Source organism: Synchiropus splendidus, chromosome 13 (genome assembly GCF_027744825.2).
Source record: "Synchiropus splendidus isolate RoL2022-P1 chromosome 13, RoL_Sspl_1.0, whole genome shotgun sequence".
Taxonomy (NCBI): domain Eukaryota; kingdom Metazoa; phylum Chordata; class Actinopteri; order Syngnathiformes; family Callionymidae; genus Synchiropus; species Synchiropus splendidus.
In genome coordinates this window covers 743,943-770,600 of record NC_071346.1, presented here as the reverse complement: position 1 = coordinate 770,600, position 26,658 = coordinate 743,943, and the positions used below count along the sequence as shown (strand labels likewise).

The 26,658-nt window shown below is 55.8% G+C and overlaps 2 protein-coding genes across 8 annotated transcripts in view; one reads left to right on the top strand and one right to left on the bottom strand.

Annotated features, from left to right (window-relative positions):
* Positions 1 to 147: 147 nt before the first annotated feature.
* cdk5 (cyclin-dependent kinase 5) lies at positions 148 to 7,265 on the top strand. Of its 2 annotated transcripts, XR_008416464.1 has the most exons (13): positions 148 to 374; positions 613 to 701; positions 772 to 839; positions 925 to 985; positions 1,052 to 1,108; positions 1,370 to 1,465; positions 1,529 to 1,603; positions 1,966 to 2,062; positions 2,440 to 2,511; positions 2,587 to 2,645; positions 2,706 to 2,786; positions 3,030 to 3,173; positions 4,397 to 7,265. XR_008416464.1 is itself a non-coding variant. In XM_053884354.1 (12 exons), the coding sequence occupies exons 1-12, from the start codon at positions 338 to 340 to the stop codon at positions 3,114 to 3,116; spliced, it is 879 nt and encodes a 292-aa protein (XP_053740329.1). In that variant the 5' UTR covers positions 155 to 337; the 3' UTR covers positions 3,117 to 4,389. The 2 variants fall into 2 exon arrangements, 1 of the variants encoding a protein (XP_053740329.1); XM_053884354.1 differs by lacking the exon at positions 4,397 to 7,265 and having other exon boundaries at positions 155 to 374; positions 3,030 to 4,389.
* asic1c (acid-sensing (proton-gated) ion channel 1c) overlaps positions 4,542 to 26,658 on the bottom strand; it is a 47,967-nt gene continuing 25,850 nt past the window's right edge. The window contains exons 1-12 of one of the 6 annotated variants that reach the window (XM_053884349.1): positions 16,838 to 17,715; positions 14,120 to 14,270; positions 13,873 to 14,000; positions 11,284 to 11,434; positions 11,157 to 11,213; positions 10,761 to 10,914; positions 10,535 to 10,626; positions 10,043 to 10,122; positions 9,284 to 9,355; positions 8,558 to 8,596; positions 8,363 to 8,415; positions 4,542 to 7,261 (exon numbers count right to left, since the gene is read on the bottom strand). In XM_053884349.1, coding sequence (XP_053740324.1) covers positions 7,183 to 7,261; positions 8,363 to 8,415; positions 8,558 to 8,596; positions 9,284 to 9,355; positions 10,043 to 10,122; positions 10,535 to 10,626; positions 10,761 to 10,914; positions 11,157 to 11,213; positions 11,284 to 11,434; positions 13,873 to 14,000; positions 14,120 to 14,270; positions 16,838 to 17,467 — 1,686 coding nt within the window. In that variant the 5' untranslated portion in view covers positions 17,468 to 17,715 and the 3' untranslated portion in view covers positions 4,542 to 7,182. Of the gene's footprint in view, positions 7,262 to 8,362; positions 8,416 to 8,557; positions 8,597 to 9,283; positions 9,356 to 10,042; positions 10,627 to 10,760; positions 10,915 to 11,156; positions 11,214 to 11,283; positions 11,435 to 13,872; positions 14,001 to 14,119; positions 14,271 to 16,837; positions 17,716 to 26,658 lie in introns of those variants that run through there. The other 5 variants (XM_053884353.1, XM_053884350.1, XM_053884351.1 and 2 more) reach the window with 5 other exon arrangements.

Genomic DNA, 26,658 nt, shown 5'->3' with positions numbered 1-26,658 from the left:
ACCATAGGTGGCGCTGACCTTGCACATTTCTCTCTGTTCATGTTCAACGGGCAGTTCCATCACGTGCAAACAACGTGAAAATCACCAGTTCACCCTGGTATATCCTCTTGTCTTACCGTTGAGCAAATGAACCATCGATCACCGGTTATTGATTGACGCGGAGAAACGAGCTCGCAGCGGTGCAGTTCCACTTGTGGACTCTAGAGGGCGGAATAGACAAGTGCAACTAGCTGCGAGCTAACATTAGCCGCCGATCGCTCCATGATCACAGCGGTCGTTATCCCCCGTTTGGACCTGACGTGTGCAGCTTAGTTCAGACTGACGGCGCTGAGGAGCCATGCAGAAGTATGAGAAGCTGGAGAAAATCGGAGAGGGTGAGTGAATCTGTCGGCAGAGGGTTAGCATCCTAGTAGCCTGACATGCTAACGCTAGCAGCAGAGCCGGGAGAGGCTCCTCACACGTAACGCACAGCCCAGGTGCAAAACATGACGCGCGGCACTGAACGGTGAAGCCGAAAGAAATTATTGGATAAGAAGCGTCATTGTTTTTACCGCCAGCGTTAGCCGCGATGTGCTACTCGCGTCTAACGTCAGCTGTGACTGGACTCTTCAGGCACCTACGGCACCGTTTTCAAGGCCAAAAACCGGGAGACGCACGAGATCGTGGCGCTGAAAAGGGTCCGGTTGGACGACGATGACGAGGTGAGGTGTTGACAGCGCTGCGGTGGTGGTGTCGACTCGTCCTAAACGAACGCTCCCATCGCTCTGTCAGGGAGTGCCGAGCTCCGCGCTGAGAGAAATCTGCCTGCTGAAGGAGCTCAAACACAAGAACATCGTCAGGTGAGTGACGGCGTCCTGCGGCTGCAGCAGCAGCAGCAGCGAGGGTCCGGCTCACACCTGTCCCCTCCCTGTCTGTCTCCCGCAGGCTGCACGACGTGTTGCACAGCGACAAGAAGCTGACCTTGGTGTTCGAGTACTGCGACCAGGTGAGGAGGCGTGTGCGCGGCAGGTGCGTGGCTTCAGCCCGGTGACTCGTCTGTCCTCCTCCTCAGGATCTGAAGAAGTACTTTGACAGCTGCAACGGAGATCTGGATCCGGAGACGGTGAAGGTCAGAAGAGCCCTGAAACGACACGTTTCTCAAATTGAGAGTTCACTTTTTTCAACACTTGAATGCAGGAACCATAACATGCTTGGACTGTAAAAGTCATGACAGATGGGTGTGTGGTGGTGACCATGGCGACGCCTGCGTCGGTTCACTTATGGGCCTTCAGAGCTGGTTAATGCTTTATGAAAAGGAAAACATGTTGTGAGCTGCGAACATGTGAATGAGAAACACGATGTAACACGTCGCCACCTCTCTGCCTTCTAGTCCTTCATGTACCAGCTCCTGAAGGGTCTGGCCTTCTGCCACAGTCGCAACGTTCTTCATCGAGACCTGAAGCCTCAGAATCTGCTCATCAACAGAGTGAGCGCTCGGCTGTGAGTTCGACTCACAACCTGCATCCGCTGACCTGTGTTGCCCTTTCAGAACGGAGAATTGAAGCTGGCGGACTTTGGTCTGGCTCGGGCGTTTGGCATCCCAGTGCGCTGTTACTCCGCCGAGGTAACACGCTTCACTTCCTCCGCCACTCGCTGACTGCTGACCGTGCAGCTCGACGCTCAGCTTCTGCTGCTTGTTCCACATTTGACTTTGATAAAGCTTGATCGCTCCACAGTGGAAAGAGTGAGAGGGAAACCTGCATCCGCCCGTCTCCCTGACGCTCACTTGCCATCATAACCCGTTTCTCCACTTCACTGTTGATAAACGTTTTTGGCAGCTGTCGGCCAATGTCCCACACAGTGGGAGCGCACACGCAGCTCCCTGGGGAAGGAGGCTCAGGGTTTGGCTCTCACCACCGCAGCAGCAGAAGACGACGAAGCGCTCGGCGGAGCAGCTGTGGTCTAACCGCTGTGGTCCGTGTGCAGGTGGTGACGCTGTGGTACCGGCCCCCGGACGTGCTCTTCGGTGCTAAACTTTACTCTACCTCCATCGACATGTGGTCTGCTGGATGCATCTTTGCAGGTAACACTTGTGCACAAGCTCCTTTGTACATGTGGTGGTCTTCACCAGGGAGGTCTCTCCCACAGAGAGAGGAAGGGAACTGAGCTGAGATTCAACTCCAAACACTTAATTTATAGACAGCGTTTTGGGAAAATAAAGTTCCGCAGGCCCTCAGTAGCACAGGGGCAGGTCCCTCAGGGACTGGCCCTCGCGACCGAAGGAGGCGTCTCGTTGCTTTAGTGCTCACCTGGGAAGGGTCAAGAGCAGAGGTGAGGAGCGGAGGGTTCCACGGCCCCAGCCAGGAATCACAGCCTTGACGTTGGCGCGATCCTCCCAGCTCCTGTGAACTGGTCCGAACAGTCTCACAGAAGCACGACTCATGTCCGCACCTCCTGCAGAGCTGGCCAACGCTGGACGGCCGCTGTTTCCCGGGAATGACGTGGACGACCAGCTGAAAAGAATCTTCAGATATCCTTTTCCCAGCAGCCTCCTGCCACGGCTCCTCTTCCTCCAGTCCAGAGGTTTGTCTTTAACGCTCGCCACATTGTTAGGGACGCCGACCGAGGAGCAGTGGCAGACCATGACCAAGCTCCCGGATTACAAGGTAGGCCACCCGCCGCTCCGGCTCCGCTGGCACGCGCCTGACTGTCGCCGTGCTCCGCAGCCCTATCCTCTGTATCCTGCCACCACTTCGCTGGTCAACGTGGTCCCCAAACTCAGCAGCACCGGACGAGATCTGCTCCAGGTACTTCCTGAGACCTGTGTGTGTGTGTGGGGGGGTGTCTGGTTTAGCTACACTTGTGGGGCCCTTTTGCTGGTCCCCACAGGTCCAAACCTTGATGTAAGGGTTTAACCTTCCAAATAACTGGGTGATTCTAAAGGGGTCCTGCTTCAGGTGAGCCATGTGTTCCGGGGGAAGGGTGACGGCCTGGAGTGGCCAGCTCAGCAGGACCTTGACTTGACACCTTCCCCCTCTCTGACCCCGCAGAACCTCCTCAAGTGTAACCCAGTCCAGAGGATTTCAGCGGAAGAAGCCCTGCAGCATCCGTACTTCGCCGACTTCTGCCCTCCGTAAACAGCCGCCCGCCCGCCAGCCCCAAGCTCCGCCTCCATCCTCCTCCACCCCACCAAGGCAAGCCCCTCGCCCGCGTCTCTCTCTGTGGTGCCTGTTCGCTCCTCACACCGACCACTCCTTCACGCGCCCATCTGCTCCGCGCTCCCTCAGAACTGCAAGTTTAGATCATGTGATGCCTTTGTGTTCTTCGTGTCACCTGTGCCAACGCATCGTTCTGAATCTTCATCGGTCACAGCCTCCCTCCTCCTCCTCCTCGTCCGCTGGCTCTCAGCGGCCCGCGTCGCTCACCAGGAGGCAGCTAATGCTAGCTAGCGTAACGCCGGGCCGCGTCTCCGCTGGACTCGATTGGTCAAAGCACTGCGAAGCTTCTTCCTGTCTCGGCCGTTCATCTGGGGCCAGTGAGGTGACTGCTGGGCTGGTTGGTGCCCCTCCTCAGTTCAGAAGTGAAGCTTTAGTTTGCGCCTCTCAGATGAAAGCTCCGGGCCTTTTGTTTCCAGTTCATGACAGACAGAGATCAAGCAGCAGGTGCTGCAGGTGAGAAAGAAGCAGCAGAAGGAGACGCAATCGTCAACTCAGCAGTTCTGCGGCGAAGACGCGGGTCGTTTCATCAGGAGCCCGAGCGGAGAACATTTCATTCGCAGAGTCAGCAGCTTGTTGTTTGCCTCGCGGCAATTCGTTATCGCCGCCACCGTCAGCAGTGTGATGAGGTCATTGGCCCGAGCCGCTCGCTCTGAATCGGATCAACCAAACCACTTCTTCATCTTCGTATCAGTGGACCATCAGCGTTGTCTACTCTGTCCATGTGCGGTAGCTTGTAGCGGAGCGTTAGAGTGGCTCCAGATAGTCGTTTTCTGCTGCAGACTTCAGGAAGACGAGAGCGCGACGCTTGTATTTATTAACCACGGAATGTCTTCTCTTCCTCGGTGACTTTCAAACGGACTCACGGTCGGACCACGGCGCTTGGCACCCGGGTGTGTTAGACGCGTGAAGAAACACTGCGACTGGTTTTGAAATGAAGACGGGATTTTGCACTTTTTTAGACGTTGTTTTGCTTGTGTCAGTAAATGGAACTGAAATGCGCGTGTGGCTCTTCATTCCTCCTGGTGCGTCTTGTTTCATGTTCCTCAAACGCGTCCAAATGTAATTGTGTGCGGCAAAAAAAAATAGACTGAAAATACTCCCGATGGGTTTGAGAGTTTGAGGCTGTGGGCAGGTGTTTTGTGATACTGTAAGTTCAGCTGTATATTGTAATATTTGTTAACAAGAGCCTTCATTCTCAGGGAAAAAATCAGATACTGCAGTAGCATATGTCACCAGCATGAAAACGGTCGGACGGATGCGAGAATCGCCGCCTCCTTCCACTCCAGTGATGACCTTAGCAACGCAGCAGCACATCCAGGCGTCCATGTATTGAATAGGGATGAAGCGGACTTTACGTATCAGGACCATGTCAGACCATCAGGTACTGTGGCGACTTCAGCGTCTCACACTCGAGCAGCCAGCCGGAGGTCAGGGCTCGTCTGAGCTTCCCAAACCTCCGCTGTCATGGCCCGAGAGTGACGGTGTCTCGTCTCCATAAACACCCTCAAATCAAACGGCGGCGGTAAAAAAAAATCGTTGGGCAACAACGAGGTTGAACTCATTTATTGCTCATGACACAACAGAGTCACTTGTGTATGATCTTTAATGAGGACTCGCATGACTAACAACACAGCGTCTGTAACAGTGTCGGCCATTTTGGCTGCATGGCTGATCTCCAGGGGCTTGTGCTTCACACCACCGACAGTCGTCAACACACCCTTCACAGAGGTCACGTTGGCTGCAGTCCTGCGCCTTGCGCTTGGAAGATGATGAACATGGCCCTGAACTCGTGTGGACAGGAAGCGCAGCGACAGCCTCGCTCGTGATTGGTGTAAATAGAGTTTATTATACTTGGTTTATACATCACAAACCCTTCTTTGTGACTCGTTACATGGTCTTGATAATAAGAGTAATAACAGGATACCACGGTAAAACTGTACAATGCATTTCTGTTATAAATGAAGCGAGCGAAAGGGGGCGCTGTTTGAGGCAATTCTGTTCTAATGAAGTCCAGTCACCCCAGTCATTACAAAACTGGAAGGCGAGGTGCAGTCGCTCTGCCCTCCGACACCACTGCGACACGTGGTCTGCCTCCAACACAGGGCTCGGATCAGCGCTGGGGACCACCGCGGCCTTTGTGCTGATGAACACCGCTAAGACACTGATGACGGTACGCTGCTGTTCAGTAGTAAATAAGGCAAAGAAAAGCCCGATTGCTTCTAGTCTAAGTCAACAGCTAACTTTACAGCATTTACAGTCTCTGTTCAGTCCGTCTGTCACAGTGCGTCCCAGGAAATGGGAAACAATCGTGGAGTCTTGAAAGACCCGCCAGACCCGCTGCTCTCTTTCAGGCCCAAGGTTCCCTGTCAAAAACGCCTCGCACTCTTGGCGGACACTTCTCCTGTCTTCTGGAAGGAAAGCCAGGAGGGGCAACGTTTGGAGATGAACAGAAACTTCAAGTTTCAATGGAGAAAAATATCCACTTTTTTTTCCACTTCTGTTTCCACATTTACGTCCCAATGTTGCCCCCCCTACATCCCACAGTTCCCTCACTCACGAGGCCCGGCTCATCGTCTCCTGCCCCACCAGCAGGACCGTCCTGCCAGGAGACGGTGGCGTGTGCTCGGGCTGCACAACGCTCGACTTGCTATGGAAGTCCCAGGACCCAGCACTGGCCACTTTTCCTAGCTGAACTGTGACTCACAAGGTCAAAACCGCCCAACTCTCACCTGGGAATGGACCAACCTCTGTAGTCCATGAACCCCAGCTGGTGCAAGATGTTCACCGCTAACCCGCCAAATTAGCTTAGCGAGCCCAAGCTCAACACACCTAGCTCTTCTGTGACCCGCGTTAAACATTAGCAACTCACTTTCTTCTGCGTTCATGAATCCACTTGCCCTGACGCTCAACACCACTCAATGCTCTGGTGTAGCCTAGCGGCGACTGTGATGCTAGCTCAGGTGCGAGCGCCAGCTGTGAGCCCAGCCGACAGCCAGCGTCGTCCTCGCTCGCCTGCTCGCTGCATGCAAGCGGCCATGCTAAAGCTACACATTAGCCAGCTAACTCTTGACCTAGCTTAACCTTTCAGCCTGTTGACGTCGAAATAGTCTCTCAAGTCAAGATATCTTGGACCAGTGGTTCGTAACTGGTGCCAGACAGCAGCTGGATCCGGCCCAGATCTGATGACTTGTGGCTGGATCTGGTCTGGATCCGCCCAGACGGACACCTGCCGCAGAGTTCGAGGGGCATGTGGCCTGGAGTATATCCAGCCCAGATCAGTTTTACTATCTGGACCGGGTCAGAACCCACAGGTGGGTCGTGGGTCTTTTCCTGTGAAAAAAAATCAGCTTCTTTTATTTTCTCCTGCAGTCTGATGAGTACATCAGGTGCTGCCGGCACTTGTCATATTGGGTGGTTTAGGGAGGAAGGAGGCCCCCAAAGCCAGGCCACTGGCCTTCAGTCGCAGCGGGTCTGGTCAGGATCGGACCTCCCCTGCCGCTCGCCTCAGCTGAAGCGCTAAGTCGAACTAGCTGCTTGGGTCTGGGGAGGTTGTGCCGCCCGAGCGCCGCCCGAGCGCCGCCCGAGCGCCGCCCGAGCGCCGCTCGGCCCGTGGGGCGTGACAGTCAAAGCAAGAGTGTCAGAAGGCAACATTCGTGTCCTGGGCTGAAAGAGAGGCTCTGGTGTTTACACGGTGACAGACGATGAGGTCACTCAGCGCAGCAGAGACGCTGCAACACAAACCAGCGGAAACAAACACCAAACGTCCCTCTGGCGATGGGCGGAGCCGCACAAACACATGGATAAATAAACGCCTCGACGGGGCAGTTGAACCTGAGATCTGTTTGGGAGGTTTTCTTCTTCTAGTGATTCTATTCAGGCGTGGATTCTTTTCTCGGCTAAATATGGAAATGGTTTCACAGTTTTCCGTCCAGTCCCCAGACAGCCACTGAGCAGTCCTGTCAACAGGCAAACTCCTCCAGGTTGCCTAGAGCCGGGTGACAAGGTAGCATGTTCGGCGCGAATCCGAGACTGTCCGAGTGACTCCGGAGGGTGTCACAGGTGCTCTGCAAGACACGGGGCGGGGGGTGGGGGGTGGGGGAGGTCAACCAGATTGAGGGAGCGTGATGACGGGAGCGGGGAGGGATGGAGGACAGAAACATATGAGCAGGGCCATGAGCAAGTCAGTTGGTTGTTAGGACGGTTTGCAGCATTGCATATGTTTCAGAGGGCAGCGGGGTCAGGGACGGGGGAGGGGGAGGGAGAAAACACAGTGTTTAGAGACGCTTTGGTTTGGAGGCCAAAATATGCACAGAAAGACTGAGCACCTGGAGCCTGCAGGCACCGGTCTGAACAGCTGACGGTCAACTCAGGGCGACCACCGGGGGGCGCCACCCTGGTCACCAGGCAGAGAGCAAGGCCAAGCCGTCACGGAGCGCCTGGATCATGGTCCTAACCTGCCAGTGGGGGCCCAGAGCAGGGTCGGTCTGGGCACCAGACCCGCCCGCTCTGGAGGAGGAGTGCATCAGTGTTAGGCACTGCGGTGACTCCAACAGCTCCTTCCACAAAACCATGAAGCGTCCTCGTTGCTTCATTTGTGAAGAAGCACCGTGTTACGCTCGGACGCCGGTTCCACAACCACGTTCGCCCAATCGTGGAGCCATTACTGGAGCAGGTGTTTGAGTTGACCCCTCCTCAGGGCGTCCGGGTGGAACACGGTCCTCACAAACTCCCAGCAACGCTAGCTGTGACAGCAGGGGGCGCTGTGGACCGAGGCAGGCGGCCACAGCGCCCCCTCTGTGTTCTGAGTTGACCGCCAGCTGCGCTGAGCGCTCCTCTGTCAGCACACGCCGGCCCGGCAGCGCCCCCTACATGCAGCGCGGAGGCGGCGCCGCCCAGGTGCGTGTCTGCTGAGAGCCGTGTGAGCAGCCCCAGGTGCCGGGGAGGTGAGGAACGGAGGGTTCCACAGCAGTGCTGCACGTTATCCTACAGGAGGGAAACACCATTCATCATGAGGAGCAGGGTTTGGGCTGAGCGTCCAATCTGAGCGAGAATCCAACCAACTCTTCTTTGAGCGACCAAATCACGTTTGGAGTGGGATGACTGACAGCCACGGGGGGGGGGGTGAGGATGGCGGGGGGTGAGGGGGTGGGGTGGGGTGGTTCTACCTGGGGGCATGATTGGGCGTGACACCAGGGCTGGTTGGGTTCTCTGGAAACTCCTGGAATAGACATGATGAAAAGAAAGATGGGTGAGGGTGAGATGAGGTAAAACACAATGTTTTCCAGGGTGACGTGGCAACAGAAGTGAGGGGAGGGGGGGGCGACGGTGAGGGATGAAAGTTAATGAGCTGAGAGTTTTACTTCGCTACACGGTTGTTTGAGGGGTGAGGTGACAATGGACTGGTGTGGCGGGAGGTGAGGGAGACAGCAGAGGAGACAGCGTGGGATGGATGAAACAGAAGACAGTAAATATCACAGCAGCAATCCGTCACTCAAGAACAAAACTTGTGCTACCAGTTCGACCGACAACATCAGGGCGCTCCCACTGACATGGCGAGTTCCCGCCTGGTTTAGCTGCACTAAGTCGAAGAAACACCGCCTTGTGAGGACAGTGTGCTCTGTGGGGACCTTGTTGCTGGACCCCACAAGGTTAAGCCTTAATCGGAGGACTTCAAAGTAACTGGGCTCCTGTCTGGATGAGAGTCCTGCTTCAGGTGAGCCATGTGTTGTGGAGGGTTAGGTTTAGGGGAGAGGCTGGGGAAAGGGTGATGGCCAGGAGAGCTCCCCACCAGGTGTGCATGCAATCAACCTGATGGAGAGAACGGTCCTGGCCGGACCACCAGGGCCACAGCTGGGTGGGAGCCCGAGGCACGTTTGGCAGCGTCGCACTAAGATGCATCGGCGCCGTCCAATAGAAAAGCTGTTCACCTTCAGACACCAGGTTCTAGAGGAGCAGACCGGTGTCTGTAACCCCCCACCCCTCTCTGGTGCCTCATATTAAAAGCGCTTCATCTTCCGCGGACGTGTGGGACGTGGCTACGCTCTCACCGTCTCCACCAGTTACTCGACCTCACAGGCGGAATTTACCAGATTGTCGCTCTGACAGCGCTGCGGCCGCTTCTTGCGCATGAAGTAACCCACAATCTTGTCCTTGAACACCTGGAAGACACAAGAGAGCGGAGTGAAGTTCTCTGCAGCTTTCTTGGCTCAACACACGGAGAAGAGCAACTGCCAGAATCAGCATCAGCTTGGACTGAATTGTTAAAACCATCATCCACGTGGATCACCTCAGGAAACATGCCAACTCATTTCAACAGGCGGATATTATCGCTCATCTTCTAGTGCTTGTCACTTCTGCGTCCAGATAGCAAGGTGGAGGTCAAAGAACGGGTCCAGAACACTGTCGTCCCAGCGTCAGAACAATGGCTCTGTGGGACATATATCAACAACTGGACTGACTGGTGGTTGGAGGGCAGGGCATGAAATAAGTTATGTTCTCTCCATGAGTCCTGCGTCACATCGCTCCTGCAAACTAAAGTGAGCAGTAAATCTCGGAGCGGAGACAACCTTGACTCAGGCTCAGCTCTGTTCTGCTCGGGTCCAAGCTGTCAGATTTATGACGGCTTTTTCAGTAACATTTGGGTTCCCATGTCAGTACCGTGGAGCTGCTCTCAGCCTCACATGTTCCCCTGCACAGGCTCAAGCCTTTTGACTGACATCTTGTCTGACAGTTGCACATCAAGTTGTACCCGCCTGGAAACCAAAACAAAGTCCACTGCCACTCCACTGGAAACTGCCAGCTTTGTTTCCCCTCAGCCTCAGTGAAGCTCTGGATTCTCACCGTACCTCGTACAGGTAGTCGAATATCTCCAGGATGGTCAGAACGCTGGCGCCGATGAAGAGACCCATCTGACCGCCGATGTCTCCTGAGACAGACCAGAGCAGGGGTGAGACGAGGGACACGAGTCAAGCCCACCTCCTTCGATCACACTAGACCACTCGCGATGGAGGACTTCATTCCCATCCAAGAAATGAAAAGGAATTTTGCGTCGCCATGAGGAACAGAAACACAAATCCAGTGCCTTTTCATGATGGTCATGAGAGCGTCGGCGGTGCCAGTGCACTATGGTAGTGTAGTAGAGTGGAGAGACCGTCTGGGAGGACCCAGTCTCAGCAGCTCACTCTGCTTTCACCCATGAAGGTTGGTGCGTTGCTGTTGGTCTGGCACGTTTAACATGTCAGAGACACCACTCAGCTGCCGCTGATCTTCTCCTCCACGGCGACGCAGCGTGAACGGTCTCTACGTCTAAAGCGAGGTGGAGGTGGAACCGCTCTCACCCAGCAGTCCGGCGATTTCATAGGCCTTCTTCTGCTCTATCTTCTCGTAGTTGAGAGCCTCAAAGAAGATGTCCAGCACCAGGATGTTCTCCCTGGAGAGGAAGCAGAGGACAGTGAAGGCCAGCGGCAGGTCAGCGTGCCTGAGTCTGTCTCTCAGTATTGTTGCATTGAAGGTGAACGATGGAGACCATCCACACATGAGAGGCCGCTGCTGCCGGTCACTTACCCGATGTACTGCTCACTTTTGTTGAATTTCTTAGCCAGATATTTAGCAGAGGCCTTACTGGGGATCTTAACCATGGACAGCTCCTTGCCATAGCGAGTCATGTTGCAGGGGGTCTGACACACACAGTAATCGTTGTCTTTCTCTACCAAAAAGTCTGTGGATGATCAAAGTCATTGAAAGATAAGGCCACGACTGCAGCGGGAGCATCACACACACACACAGCTGCAAACAGGAGGAAGAGAAGAAAGCGCTGCCATCGTTCACTTTCCTTGAGAGAGGTCAGGAATTAAACATCAGTCTGGACATCACAGCTGCTCTGCTCATGGAGCTGCTCAAAGCAGCGTGGAGAGGCGTGCGTGTGTGTGTGAGGGTGCGCGTGCGTGCGTGCGTGCTCACCTAGCGCTGGGTCAGCGCAGTCCTTGTACTGCTCCGGGGTGCACACCGTGGAGCTCCCTGCCGAGCAGAGCCACACAGCGTTAGGGAGGAGCCTCCACACCCAGGCCTACCTGTCCAGACCTCCTACCCGGCATGTGCACCATCCTGCAGTTGCAGTTCTCCAGCAGGTAGCGGGTTTCACAGTCGATCCGGCAGGCGGTGATGCTGTAGGTGGAGAAGTACTCGGAGTCGATGGGGGTGGACTTGCAGTCTCCCCACGGAGGAGGGAGGTACTGAAGCTGGAGAGCAGACGGCAGAGGTTTCTCTCAGGAGGAGTCTGCACCCGGACACCACTGCAGCGCCGGCGGAGGGGGAAGCGTGCCGCGGCCGCTCCAGAAAACTCTGCCTCCCAGCTTCAAAATGGATCAATCAAAGACACCTTTCCTGCACCTAACTTCTCCAGTAGATCTGTTGCCAAACGTTTCCTCCATGTTGTCTCAGAGTGATCCTCAGCTTCATAACCTACTGACACACTCAACACGGTGATTCCTGTAAAAGCCTTGTACTGAGCTGGGACCATGGAGTGGAGGGCGACGGAGCAGTTTTCTGAAGCAGCCACACATGCTGGGCAGCAGGAGGACACACACGGCAGGCAGACGCCATGCAAAACATCTGTGATGCAGAGAGCAGAGCACCATGGGACCAGAGGCGGGAGGTTCACACCGGACACCGCAGTCGGAGGAAACAGTGGGACGCAGCACCCCGAGACCAGAGGCCACCAGAACCACACACACACACACACACACAGACAGACAGGTCAGTCCAAGGACACCAGCAGCTCCACTGAGAACAAGCTGGTCAGAAGGTCCAGAGTAGCTTCAGTGAGCGCTGTTCAACAGGAGCCTGTTCAACACAGGGTCAGTGAAGACTTGGACCAGCTCATGAGGACCACGGGCTGCAGAAACTGCTGAGACAGCAAGTCCTGGAGGAGAGGCCGAGGACTTGGGCTCCGGCAGAGTGAAGTCTGAGGGCACCACAGGACCATGGGTGGCCTGAACCTCCATCCTGAGGGCAGGCGTGTGTGGCCGAACCAGGGAAACTCCGAGCCCCTTGTTTCTTCAGGAAGAAGAGCTCCACTCTCTGCTGCGTTGGATCGCCAGCGCTGGGTAATAACGCTGACTCAGCGCTAATAAAGATGAACACAGATGAGCAGCGAGCGCGTACCTGCGCCAAGAATCTCACCGAGACTTTTGCCAGGCTCCTCAGCGTTTTGCCGCGTCAGCAGTCTTGGCGGAGGCGGATCACCGATGGCAGGCAGAGCGGGGGCCTCCTCCGACCAGCACAGCCACACAGACGTGGTCCAGCATGCAGCAGGCCCGGCGGACAAACTCTACCCTCTGCTCCTGCGTGGACACAAAGGTCTGGGAGCCGGGGGCCGCCCCGAAGCCCAGCTGCGGGAGGAAGGGAGGCTCGGACTGAGCGTGAAGCTGCACCTTGATGCCGGCCTCATTGGACGTCTCACCTGTCCTCACACCGGTCGCACACACAGACAGGTGGCAGTCCCCTCCACGGGAAGGTCGGGGAGCAGCACCGAACAACACTGCACACTTGTAGCATGCAGTCAAGACAAGACAAGACTGGGGCCCATGGAGACCTAGATGGAAGCGGAAGTACTCACAGTACTAGTTGAAGTGGCTTCCAGTTATTACTGGGACTTGAAGTATTTACCATGGAGTTTACCACAAGAGTGGGGCCACCTGAAGTCTACGTGGCAGAAGAGAGGCATCTAACGCTGCTGATGCAGTAGGATATCGCTGTGACAGTAATTCATGCAGATGCAGGAGATACATCACACATGGTACAAGTACAAACCTCTGAGGCAGTACAGCACTGGCTGGACAGGAACGAGTGTCAGGTTCCACTTGTCAGGTTGGACTTGTGAAGTTCGAGTTGTCAGGTTCGAGTGTTAGGTTCGAGTTGTCAAGTTTGAGTTGTCAGGTTCAACTTCTCAGGTTGGACTTGTCAAGTTCGAGTTGTCAGGTTCGAGTTGTAAGTCAGTTTTACATATCATTTTTTGCAGTACAGTTACTGCAGTACTGGTGGTGAGAGCAGTTATTGTTGTAGTCACTGAAGTAGCACACCCTGTTGGCATGGGCCTGGCAGGTGTAGTATTTCAGCAGTAGAGGGAGCAGTAACTGAAGCGAGAGCTGTACAGTCTTTGCAATAGCAGGCGCTGTGAGAGTAGTAGTACTGCAGATGTGTACTGCGATCACAGCAGTGGATTCAGTGGCACACTCACACACACACACACACACACACACGCGGCCGACTGTGGTGTCCGGGGCTGAACCCCCTGCTCGGACTCACTCCTTCATGCCGATGAAGTCAGGAAATAAAAGCGTGGTGAAGCAGAGCTCCTCTCTTTGCTCTTCACAGAGGCGGAGAGACGTCTCTCTTTTGTCGCCAGGCTTTTCTTGTGCCGACAAAAGACACAATTTGTCGCCATGGCAACACAGCAACGCTCCAGAACGCAGAGATTTTATCTGGAGCCTCAACCTTGAAGACACGTCAGGTTGGTGGAGAGCAGCTCTTCAGAGGCGGCCGCCTCACTGCGGACCTCTCTCCGTCCGACGGCGCCTGAGCCTCGGAGAGAGCTGCGTTTCTGAGCATCACATGTTGCTGCAGGCGGGTCGGAACCAAGCAACACACACGACGGAGGAGCTGAATCCTGAAGTACCAGTTGCTGCTGACAAGACACGAAAGTCTGAAAACCAGGAGCCACTCCGAAGCCCAGCTGGTCAATGAAGGGCGGCTCGTCCTGGCTGTGGATCTGAACCTTGATCCCGGCTTCGTAGGACGTCTCATCTGTGGATACAGCACGGCAGACATGTGACAACAGGCGGGGGGAGAGGGGGGTCACAGTCTGCAAGTGTGGCTGGCTCTGTGAGGTCCAGAGTCTCTGCAGAGGTGGCGGCGGCTCTCACCTGTCTCCCCCCACACCGGCAGGTACTCGTCCTGCTGGATGTCCAGCATGATCTCCAGGCCGTTGCCGGTGCCGCCCTTCAGGGTGGTGAGCAGCGGGTTGCCGTCCAGGCCCGAGTTGAAGGTGTAGCACTTGCCGTAGCGGGTGTAAATCTGTCGGGAGAAGAGGAGGAAGCGGTGTGAAAGCAAGCAGTGCAGATGGCACAGAAGCAGCGGGGTCACGCGCGTCGTCAGCCCGGTGCACTGATGGTCTGCAGCCCAGCTTTGATCCAGGGCCACGGCCAGAGCCAACAGCTGACAGAGACGTGGACCGTCACTGGACCGAGGGCTCGGCAGAAGGTGCTGGGTGGCTCACGAGTGACATGCGGAGGAGGCTTTGTCTCTGCCCCGGAGGTCGATTCTGCTGCCGCCGCCGCATCTGAGAGAGGGAACACCTCCTTTGTTAAGTGACCGACTGAGCAGCATGTGGCTGCTGCTGCTGCTGAGGGTCACAGAGTCAGATACACGACGATCCATGACACTTACAGGAGTCAGGAAGCCAAACTTGGCTTCTCCAGTCACCAGACACAAGTCTTAACTTGGTCCAAAACCACCAAAGAAAAGCGGCGATCGAAAGCCTGCTCTCTCAGATGAGGCAAGACTGGAGTAACTAAATGTGCAGAAGCAGATCAGAAGGTGACTTGAAGGTGAAAACGTGTCTGTGTTGACTGGTGAGCAGAGGAAGCAGAGAACCAGGACAGAAGCTGAGCTGAGCCAAGAGACAGGACGTCTGGACGGGGCAGCTGGGTCAGCAGGGAGAGAGGTTCATGCTGGTGGACGGAAGGCCCAGGGGCGGAGCCAGAGTCTTTCTGTAGAGCAGTAAATGTGAGTTGGTCATGCCTCAACAGCCCAGTCAGATTCAGGGCGACAGAGCCAGAGACCAGGCTGCTCCTGCGTGTAAATCCCTCAGACACAAACGCTGCAGTGGACCAACAACACGCCGCCTCCTGCGCCGGCAGCAGCACACCTGCACGCTCCTGCTGTGAAGCAGCCTGTCTCCATCTATTATTCATGCTTCACTCGCCGCACAACACCAACCACACTCCACTCTGCTGACCAGGTGAGCAGGGGGTGGAGCCTCCAGTGGGAGGGGCCACAGCCACCCGGCCTCTGATGGTCAGCCAGGAGAGCGGTCATGACACAGGTGCTTTGTTTCAGCTTCCTCGTCCTCTTCATCTTCCCCTTCCTCTTCCTCATCATCTTCCTCTTCATCTTCATCCTCCTTTTCAACTTCGTCTTCATCTTCGTCTTCATGACAGAGAGCAGCAGATGAGATGTTCGGTGGCGAGAGTTCCGGACCATGAGCAAGAAAACCATGGGCTCAGTGGCAGAAAACTGAGAATGAGGTTGATGGTTTGGTAAATGAAGGCGGCTCATGTCTTTGGAAAGTGAAGGCAGCAGAGGGAAACATCCTTCCTGTTGAGAGGAATCAGACACAGAGATTCCAGCCTCTCAGTCTGCAGAAGGAACAACTTATCAGGAAACCATCTTCATCCACCAGACTTCATCTGCATATAGTCCACTGGGATCCAGGGATCTACACAGGACGCGATGGACATGGACTGTGTGAAGGAAGAGCACTGACGCTGCAGACGATCCACCGCTGCAGCAGCGCTGGCAGCGAGAAAGTGAGACACAAGGTGGCACCCCGGGTCTGGCAGTAACTCAGCCATCATCTTCACAGAAGATCTACCACTTCCATAAAACCTGACGCCATTTCCATTCAGATAGGAAACACCCAAAGACGTTGGGCTCCTGAAAACATCGCTGGCCACCAAGTGAAAGGACTCCGGGCTGAGAGGAAGTGTGTGTGATATTTCACCATCGCAGCAGTGGAGGGGATTCTGACAGCGCCTCCAGAGAGGAGAGGCATCGAACCGTGACCACATAAGGAGCTTCACATCCTCCTGCTGTTTTGACAGAAGCAGAAGCTTTTGTTGGATGTCAAATAACAAAAAAAACCAACGTGTCTGTGTGGAGCTCCAAACCATTCCAGTGTCTGGTTTAAATGCTCACCCACTCTGGACAGCTAAACCTCGCGCTCCTCATGACCAAGTCCACCAACTGGTCTCCCAGACATCAAACAGCAACCGTCACATGATCACACGCTGCAGAAGTGAGGGTTCAACAGCTAATCGTCGACTGCCAACCAGGGCCACATCGCCTGGCTTACTTCAGCCATGACACATGAGGAGGAAAGTCTGGGAGACGGTGAAGCAGATGCGGAGAGAACTGAGCGGAGCACATGAATCTGTGCCTGTGAGGACACACACGTCCAGGATGGATGGAATTTCGATGGAAAATACAAAGGAAACAAAGAAGCGGAACACGACCAAACGGAGACGCGGCGGTGAAACATGGCGGAGGTTAGCGACCCATCGATCTGATGCTGAAGTCAGTACAGATCATCCTCTCTGTTTTACTGGTGCTGCCAAGTCATCGACATCATCAGCGAGCAAATTTGCTGCAGATGCATTTTCCAGCGCTTCTGGTCCAAATCCATCCACGGACCAAAGGCGGAGCTGGGATGAATGACGACATTGATCTGCTGTCACCAGAGGCTCGGGGATGAATCTCTGGTCGACAGGACGAGGAGCGTCTTTTCAGCATCCACACCACGGAACAGAGCAGCCGGCGGCTCGCTGAATTATTCATGCACCCCTCCGCCCCCCCGTACATACGGTGCTGAAGTTCCTGTAGGTGCAGGCTTCTCCACGGAACTTGCACTCCAGCAGCATGTCCTCCAGCCGGTGGCCCAGGCGAGCCATCATCTCCGTGGTGTTGGTGCGGTAGCCGGGCGGCCGGGTGTAGTTGCTGAAGTCCAGCAGGCGGAGGAGGCTCTGCTTGGGGCTGTCGCGCAGGATGGCCAGGCTCCTCTCCATCAGCGTGTGGTTGGCGTACATCAGGTCCATCCAGTAGCCGCTGTGGTACAGGTCCTCCCTGGTCAGGTTGGACACCCGGAACACGTTCTTGTTGCAGAAGGTGACGGCCGGGAAGGACATGTTGTGAGCCCACACCATGTAGATCTTGGTCACCACCGGGTGGGACATCAGGTAGAAGATCCGGTTCCACGACCAGGTGAAGAGGAGACTGAGGCAGAGCAGGAAGGCCATGACCCAGATGACCCGCTGGGGCCTGTCCTTCTCTGGACAGAAGATGAACTTCAGCCCATGAACTTTGGTCCTCTTCACAAAGTTGACCGTGTACTGGGTCCACGAGCGCTTGGTGGAGCCCGGCGCGGGAGGTCGGCTCATCTGAGAGTCGCCCCGAGACGCCAGGTGGATGGACTCCGCCGGGATGGTCGGGACCATAGTCACCACTGGATCCTGGTCCGTCTCTGAAATGTCAGTCTCCAGAGTCAGAGCCACGGTGCAGCTCACGCTCTCACAGACTTCACCATGAAGACACAAACAAAGAGTTCTCCTCGGGGAAGGCAGCACTGATTTACATAAGCAAGAAAAACAGCTGAATCAATCCTCGAAGCCAAAGCATCCGGCGCTAGCGTCGCTGCTCCTTCATCCGCAGATAAATGGAGGTGATAAGTGCGAGCGACGGCTTCGGTCCCTCAGCGTCTCCCCCCTGTTGCTCAGACCTTCCCCCCCTCCTCCGCTCCAGATTTTGGTGTGTTGCCACCCAGAGTCACTCCTCCTTCAGCCCAGAAGCGTTTCTGCTGTGTGGACTTGCCTCCTGCTGGAAGGAATCTGTTGCCCACTACTCACTCTCTCCACAGGCGGGAGGAAAGTGAGGTGGAGCCAGCGGATGAAATGCTTTTCTCTCAGTGATGAAGTAGATCTCCACTGATACATGGAGGTGGAGCCCAGCTCCCGCGCGTGTGGCCGACGCGTCTGCGCGACTGACACCTCTCTGCTGCGATGGAGGGGATGATCAGGGCTGAGGGAACTCCTCTGCTGCTCAGACTCCTGAGCGCCTGTGAGCCCGGCTCCATCCCGACGCTGATGCAGGTGGACAGCAGGATACTCGCTCTGGAACTCCCTCGGTCGGGGGGACACAGTCTGCAGCAAATGCAGCAGTGATGCTTGGAAAACACCTGCTTCTCTTTCTCCTCATCATGAGTCTGAGCATGTCGTGATGGAGGGCTAACGTGCCACTTCAGTCGCCGCTGCGTCACCATCAAAGCATCAGATGAGGTGGGCTGGGGCTCGCTGTGGACTGTCACACGTCACCTGAGGGTGGAGACCAGTCAGGCTGGAGGACTTCCCCTGCCCACACTCCCCCAGCTGCCCCGAACCTCTGCGTCCTCTCTGACCCTGCTCTTCCTGTCGAGCCCCACATTAAAAACAGTCCAGTCCCGTTTCCTCGGCTTGAAAATGAGCCTGAGATCCTCAGGTGGTTCTGTGCTGCCGAGTCGACAGAGCCTTTCCTCTCAGGCACATGGAGTTGCCTGTACATCTCTGCTGAACATCTACTGAGACATCAGCCATGGACCGGCTTCTCTCTCATGTTCACACACGAGCCAGTGAGGACACTATCCTGTGTCAATGACTTTTGTCTTCTGAAAGCTCCTCCCAGCTGACTCGAATGTTGTTCTGCCTCGGAGCCTCAGCTCTGGTGATGCACGACGGCGTCACAGCGCTCGCCGTCAGCCTGAGTTGTGGCCGGTCCAGAGTATAACCATTATCCAAGCAGTAGTTTGTGTGTTGACGTTGGGAGCTAAATCAACCGGCAAATCAGGGTGGCGGCTTTTCAGGCGGAACTCAAGTTTGGTCCCTGAGGAATGAGTGCAGACTCACTGAACAACAGCGTGAGGGCCTCAAGAGGCGGCTCAGCGGACTGACATGGATCACTTGACTCTTCTCTCGGTAGTGGACGTGCTTCCTCATCACATTGTCCAAGGCTCCTCAGTGCTGCACCAGCTTCATTCCTGTTCAGAGACCTGGCAGCTCAACCATGCAGCATGCCACGCCTCTCCTGTCTTCTACTTCAACTGACATGGTCTCAGCAGCTGGCGCCTGCTGCGGATCAAACAGGATAAAAATAGTGGCTGCACGTCTAAAAATATCAACAAGCTCCGGAGATGAAAAGCAAATCCAACATATTTGTGTCGCCGTTCACTGGACGCGTGTTCAGTCAGGGGGCGGAGTTTCATAATCTCACCTCCACATGGTGAACGCTGCGCGTGAGACCAGGTCGGTGATGGCGTGTGTGTATGAGAGGGACACAGCGCTCCATCATCAGAGCTGGTGGCTGGAGTCTTGTGAGGCTGGCCCTGGAGCCCGCTCCCGTCTCAGCTGTCTCCACTGCGCTGTGGTCAGTGCTGAGAGTCTGGCCTGTCGCTGTGCTGTCAGGAGGCGGAGCTGTGTCTCTGTGTCGGCCATGACAGTGAAGCGCCCCTCACCTGCTGCTCTCTGAGATCTTGGGTGAGAACATGACACCGTAGCGGGATCAGCTCCAAGCCCTGCAGTGGTCACCACCCCAGGTGGGCGGAGCCACGAAGCAGCCGGCATCTCACAGCTCCTGTGATGGAGCTGAGGCATCTCCTCCACTGGGGGCATCAGGAGGGGAGCCGTCCTCACTATCTTCTGCAGCACCTCAGCAGCCAGCAGATCCTCCACACCCGGCGTGAACTCGTGCTCATTACAGCCTCACCACCGCCGTCCTCGCTATTCAAAGCAGGAAACCTTTATTCTCATTTCAAACGCTGGTGATGGATGAGTGAACATGCATCTGCAGCTCTGGCGCTGCAGGATCTGCCGCCCGACCATCTGCTCACACAGGCTCTCCGACCCTCAGACCCAGGTTCAGTCACGACACGGGCCCATGGCAGTCGTGCTGGAAGCCTCCTGACTGCAGCAGTTACTGCTGACTGGGCTGCTCCTGACGCTGGGCGGAAAGGTTGACACTTTCCTCGGACGCACGTCAATGAAGGAGCTCGTAACCGATTGCTGAAGCTCACGGGGGCCATAAACACGGAATGGAGGCCGAGACCCTGGTGCGCCCGGAGTCACTCCTCGTCAGCAGTTTCAGCCAACGATGGTCATGTGCCGAGGTCACGCGGGGCGGGGCGTGCCGCCTCTCATGATGCTCCAGGCCAGAAGATGGAAGCGGATCCTTCACTGAGTCTCGGAGCTCATGCTCACCAGGCTTGACCAACACAGGCATCCACTCTTCTGAAGGTTGGTTCATGCTCTGTGAGTCTCAATCTGGTGCAGCAGCTCACCAGGCTCAGCGTGTGGACCCGGTCAGCTGCAGGGTGCAAGCGCATGTGTGACCGCACACACCCGGCTGCAGCGCCGCAGCACACGTGTTAGGCGCCTTGAAAACAGCAGCGCTCTCAGGCGATGACTTCAGGCTGTGGCAGACGTTACGGCCAGCAAGGAGTGATGTCATCACCTTCCAGGGCTGTCGCCGTGTGACCGGACCTGCTGCTCAACAGCCCTGTCTGTCGGGGGAGCTGTCCGAGGTGCTGATTCAGCAGCCAGGTTTATCAAGTCCCTGCAGCTCCGTGTGCTGCAGCTCCGGAGCCAATGGATCAGCAGGCAGAGGAAACCATCAGCCTTGGACACAACACGTTCATCCGCTCTGTTGAAATGGAGGAAGATGCTCCCCCACACACACACACACACCCTCCCGACCCGAGGCCTCATTAGAACGAGCGCAGAGCTTCACTGGCTCCAACAACAAAGCCAACAGTGGCAGCAATTATCTGCTCATCACCGGCTCGGCGGGATGAAAGGTCACCAAGAACATAAAGGAGATCCTGAATACTTCTGACAATCACTCTCATCTCCATTAAGGACTGAAGAGAGAGGCGGCTCCTAATGAGGCGTAATGTCACGTCAGAGCTGGACCATCACCAGGATGTTGCTCCGTCTCTCCCTGAGAGGCGGGCGCGATCATGATGCTGCTCTCTGGAGGGAGGCCCACGCCCTCAGCACCGGCTCTGACCGCTGTGGACCTGAGGCTCACTGAAGCAGACGGATGAGGCAGCCATTGGCAGCGCCGTGATGAGACCTTGAATGAACCCCAGTTAACCCTGGCAGACGTCGCCACAAAGTTGGATGCGCTCCACTTTGGCAGTGCGTCCTGATGACTGTGGCGAGATTGGCCCACAAGAGGGCGCCCTCCACATGCCAGCACACAGGAACCTTCTCATGGGACTTGAACAGGTTTCCCTCCACATGCTCTCACAGGGCTGTCGTCACACAGAGATCTGAGCAGTGAGCTTCCGTTGTTGCAGCACACTATGGACCGTGGGAGTGATAGGAGTGTTTGTACCAAGACTTGGCAGTGAGTTGAGGTGTAGTCACATATGAGACTGAGCATCGCAGGGCAGGTCTCTGCATCATCATCTGCAGGGCTTCCACTTTCACCCTTGGCTCCGGAGAGGAGGCTGAGGCGGCGAAAACATCCGGCTTCAGGCCCCAGGGGGAAGCTGCTCCTTCATTCCACAGCAGCAGTGGAGTCAAAGCTCAAGCTTGTGACTCTCATCTGAAGGATTGTTTCCGTGAAATACATCAGCTGCTATGTGAACACACACAGCCACCCCTTCCTTCCTGTGCTCGCCTTTACTGCACCGCACGCTCGCTCCCCTCCAGCCCGCCTGACCTTTGACCTCCAGCCTGTACACACACTTGTCTGTGGAGACCTGGTCTGCAGTGGAGGAAAGCAAACTCTTCAAATGTTGTCTGTCTCCAGCAGTAACTTCTGTAAGTCTGTAAGAAGCAGAGTGGATCTCAGCCATCATCACTGGTTTCACTTGTTCTGGATGATCGCTGCCAGCAACCTTCCACTGCTGCCGCAGCTAGTTCCCTGAATGGAACCCTTTTGTTGCAACGGGTCGATGAGCAGGAATGGACAGGTTCTTAATGGCAGTCGTGAAGCAGCAGCCATAAACTGTTGCTTCTGCGCGAGACGTCAACATCCATTCCAGAGGAGACGCTCACCTCTCCCTCTGAACCGCGCCGTCACTCAAACTGAAAACATCACTTCCAGAGGATGGAAAACGGTGAGGGAAGACCTGAGTGAGCGGAGGCGAGTGGACGGATGCAGGAGAGAGAGCAGCAGCAGCAGCCCCAACATTCGGTGTCGGAGCTCAGACTGGCAGCTTCTCTAGTGGAGGGAGACGTCTTGTGGCCTTCCTCTAAATGGAAGCGCCACCTGGCATCAGTATGCAGCTCAGCCAGTGCAGGGAGGAGACCAGGATACAGAGTTAACCACAGGTGTGATCGTGACCCGCCTGCCACCTGCACCAAGCGTCATGTCTGACTCGGCCCTGACGCACGGACGGGAGCAGCGGCGTATCAACGGAGAACAGGCGCTCCTGAGCAACGCCGCCATCTTGCTGCCCACTTCCCTCCCAGGCAGGAGCAGCGGAGTGGATCCAGTCTGAGGGTCAGATCACACCCACCAGCCGCCCACACGGTTTGGGACAAGGACTTTCCAGTTGGACGTCACTGAAGTTAGCAGCTGCCTGTCAACCCTGACACGCTGTCATGTGACACGCTGGCAGGACCAAACCAAGAGTCGCTCCTGGAAACCCTCAGCTCTGGTGAGAGCCTCATCGCAGGCAGTCGCAGAAGTGGTTCTCTCTCCAACAATGTGGCAGTCCAAAAGACTACAGACAAGGTGGAGAGAGGCCACGCCCCCTCCCTCCCAACCGACCGACCACACCACATCAGACGCCACAGTTTCTGCCGCAGGAGCCGCGGGGAGGGTCGTAGCCACGTTGATCCAAGCGACGCTGCACCAGAGCAGGGAACCATCAGTGAGAACACTATGAGATCTGAGATGGACACACATGTGCTCCAGACCTCCAGCCATATTTGACACTTTAATGCAGTTATAGATTTTTTCCCCTGGCCTCAGAGGCGTGGGATGGTCAGGCAGACAGCGGGTGAATGACATGAAGAGCTGCCGAGTCAGTCGACGTGAGGTGACTCTGAACAGGTCTGGCTCATCGGTGAAGAGCATCTGCAGCAGGAGCTCCCACCCTAACATGCTCACACAACACGACCCGCGCAGGTTAGCGACACTGCTAGCCCCCTGCAATGCTAACAGCATGTCCTCCAACCAACCAGCACACCAGAGCAGAGTGAGGGCCAGGTCTCACTTCCACAGCACAACGTTCATCCACACGACTCGAGCGCGCTCTGCTACAACACGGCTCATAAACAAGTGCATGAACAGGAGCTGAAGGTACGAAGCCCCTCCGCCGGGGCGACTCGCACCTCTGGCTGTGTGGTGCTCCACAGCTGCTGCAGCTGCTTCAGTGACGTGAAAGGCTGTTCCCACCTTATACAGACGAGAATACTCCCGCCAGCTCACACGGCAGGAAGCAGCTACTTTGCTCCAGATGGCTTTAGATGACTGACATCATCTATCATTTAACAACACACTTTGATGATGGGCAGAACCACTCAGTATTATTGTCTCTAAAACGTCTTCACCCGCGGCCACTGCTATATTTTCTCCTGTTTTCATCTTGTTTTCTCTCTCTGCAGACGTGACGCTCACATACATTATGAGGCTGTAACTGAATAATAGTACGAACACTGTGTCAGTCACTCTGTGATTCAACTTTGAATGAGTCAGCATAAAATATTGTCCGCTCCCGCACACGACCGGCTCGCTCTCCTCGATGGTGCCGTGTAGAAAACTGAATGAATTGATCCCAAATGACTCTCTCGTCTCACAAAACTGTATCTCTAGTGCAGTTTTGCTGTGCAACACATCAGCTGCAGAACGACGCAGCTCACCTCACTGTCAGAGAGGATTCACCGGCAAACCATCTCTAGATATATGTGTGTGGGGTTGCTAGGCAACAGCTGCTCCGGAGGTGCCGGGACTCGTGCGGGGAATTGTGGAAGCACCTTTGCTTGATGGACACGTGGTGCTGCGTGAGTTATCAGCTGGCGGAAATAAGAAAAGAGCTCATAAAGCTGAAGCTAGGAGCCGCGAGGTGGAGAGGAGGAGAGGAAGAGAGGTGGAGAGGAGGAGGAGAAGCAGAGAAGTGGAGAGTTGAAGAGGTGGAGGAGAGAAAGAGAGATGGAGAAGAAGAGAGGTGGAGGAGAAGCAGAGAAGTGGAGAGTTGAAGAGGTGGAGGAGAGAAAGAGAGATGGAGAGGAAGAGAGGTGGAGGAGAAGCAGAGAAGTGGAGAGTTGAAGAGGTGGAGGAGAGAAAGAGAGATGGAGAGGAAGAGAGGTGGAGAGGAGAAGGAGAAGCAGAGAAGTGGAGAGTTGAAGAGGTGGAGGAGAGAAAGAGAGATGGAGAGGAAGAGAGGTGGAGGAGAAGCAGAGAAGTGGAGAGGAGGAGGAGAAGAAGAGAAGTGGAGAGGGGAAGTGGAAGAGAGATGGCCTTCCTTCACACGTCCCACAAACAAACAATGAGAATGATGAAACGGAGTCAAGTCCCGCCCACGGGCCACAGCATCACAGCGCCACCAGGCTGAAGGCAAGAGCAAGGATTGTCATGGCGGCTGCCAAACCTCCCTGTGCTGCAGCTCTGTAACAACTCAAGAAACCATTGCAGCTGACGCAAACAAACTAAAAGTCTGGTGTGAGGTGCAGTAACTCCTGGCACCTGGGGCCCCGGTGCCTCAGATCCAAGCGTCAATCCCACGGTGACCCACCCCACACACACCTCCGGACCTGCCACTGAGAAAGTGCTTCACTTCTTCATGGCTGTGAACTGCTTGATGCTGAAGCTGAAGATGCTCGGGCTGCGACAGAAGAGGCGAAAGAGCGACACAGAAACATGACTCTGGAACAGGACACTCGGGCTCATGGATGGGACCGGTTCTCAGGAAGCTGGTGATCCATCTGGCTGGACGGAGCTTTGTATTCAGCGCTGCCTCTGGAGCTGCCGGTGCCTAACAATGAGGCGATCCATCACCGCGCCGCTCCCAGAGACGCCAGGACCGTCAGCTCCGTGGAATTTCAGCCGTGAGTGAAGCTTATTCTGGACGACATCTTGTTTGAGAACCACGTGGCTGAACCTCAGACCGTCTGCCGCCGCTTCAGCGAGTGAGCCGCGCTCACGCCCAGCTGCCGGCAGAGGCCCTGACGCCACACGTCACCTTTTCTCAGCCACTGCTGTTGGTCTTGCTGCGACTCGGTGGAGTGTGACACGTCAGGCAGACCACTGAAGAGCCAGGCTGCCACTGCTGGAGCTCCGAGTCAAACTCACTCGTCTGTCTCCTCAGCAAACGTGTGGGACGCCACAGACCTGACAGCGGACCGCGCTGCGCAGGACGAGACAGGCGTCTGTGGAAGAGCCAGCAGATGGAGGCGCTAGATCCAAGGATCAGGGTGGCGAGGTCATGTTTCAGGGCAGAGGAACTGAAGCCACGCTCAGACGCCTCACTGGCTCTAGGCTCCTCCTCCCCAGTTCACAGCACAGTTGCCTCAGTGGATCAGCTGATACAGAAGAGCAGCCATGTTCGCTGAGGGTCAACACTGGACGCAGGAACATGACCTTCATGCCACAATGATGCCATGAAAGTCTGCAGTCCTGAGCACCAGCACCAGAGCAGCAGAGGAAGGGAACTCTCAAACTCTCTGGTCACTCCAGGCCTTGAGCCGGGCCAGTGCTCTGACGCTGGTTTGGACCGGCCCAGTGAAAAACAACACTCCAAGCCACGACTGAGAGTGGGACGTCTAGACCTGCCACAAACCAGGTCAGAAGCACATCATGAACGCCCTCAGTTCCATCATCTCCGGTCTCCAGCGAGGAGAGCCGCCCACAGTCGGATCAGCAGGTCCGGACGGATGGAGGAACTCAGCCAGCGCCATGAATCTTTAATCAGGCCTCCTCAGAGCTTCTCCTCTTTCTGACATTCAGCCGGAATCTGTCCTTGCTCCGCTCCAAGGTCGTCCCAGTCCTGCAGCCGCAGCGCTCTTCCTGACAGATGATCGACCAGACTCGGCCAAAGAGAGGCCCGGCAGCTGGGTTGGGTCCTCAGCTGGAGCGCCGCAGAAGCAGGTGCTCGCAGGACGGACTCACCATCAGCTGAGCTGGAAACCTCCAGAGAGAGAACCCTGGTGCGTCTCTCCACTCATGAGGCGCTCAGTCTCAGCCCCGCTGGTCCTGATGCTCAGTCACTTTCCCTGGAACTGGACTGTCACGGAGCATCGTCTTTCAGGCTCTGAACGGCCACATGAATGAGGTCCAAACGTCCTGACCTGTGGCCAAACACTGGCGGCTCCAGCTGCAGCAGTTTCCCATGGACGAGCCACTTCCTGTTCCCCAGCAAGATATTGTTCATCCGTACTAGGAGGTCCTCGGTAAGATGGAATTCAAGTGGCACCCAATAAACATCTGAGCTGAAGTGGTTCAGAGATGATCAGGGGCCACACGGCTGTGTTCCAGGGGCCAGTGTTCCATTTGAGGAACACATGAATTTGAATGACCTTGAAACACGATGGAGCGCGGTCGCCATTTTTACTCTTCGTTTACGTCTGAGACACAGTGACACGGTGCTCAGAAAGACAGACAGACAGAGAGAGACGTGTCTTTCTTTCTGAGGAATGAATTGCGGGGCGGC

Excerpts from the sequence above, each read along its gene's own strand:
- cdk5 (XM_053884354.1), top strand. The coding sequence starts at position 338 with ATGCAGAAGTATGAGAAGCTGGAGAAAATCGGAGAGG. Across the intron at positions 986-1,051 it reads TGTTCGAGTACTGCGACCAG|GATCTGAAGAAGTACTTTGA; the intron begins GTGAGGAGGCGT and ends CCTCCTCCTCAG. Across the intron at positions 2,646-2,705 it reads CCAAGCTCCCGGATTACAAG|CCCTATCCTCTGTATCCTGC; the intron begins GTAGGCCACCCG and ends CGTGCTCCGCAG.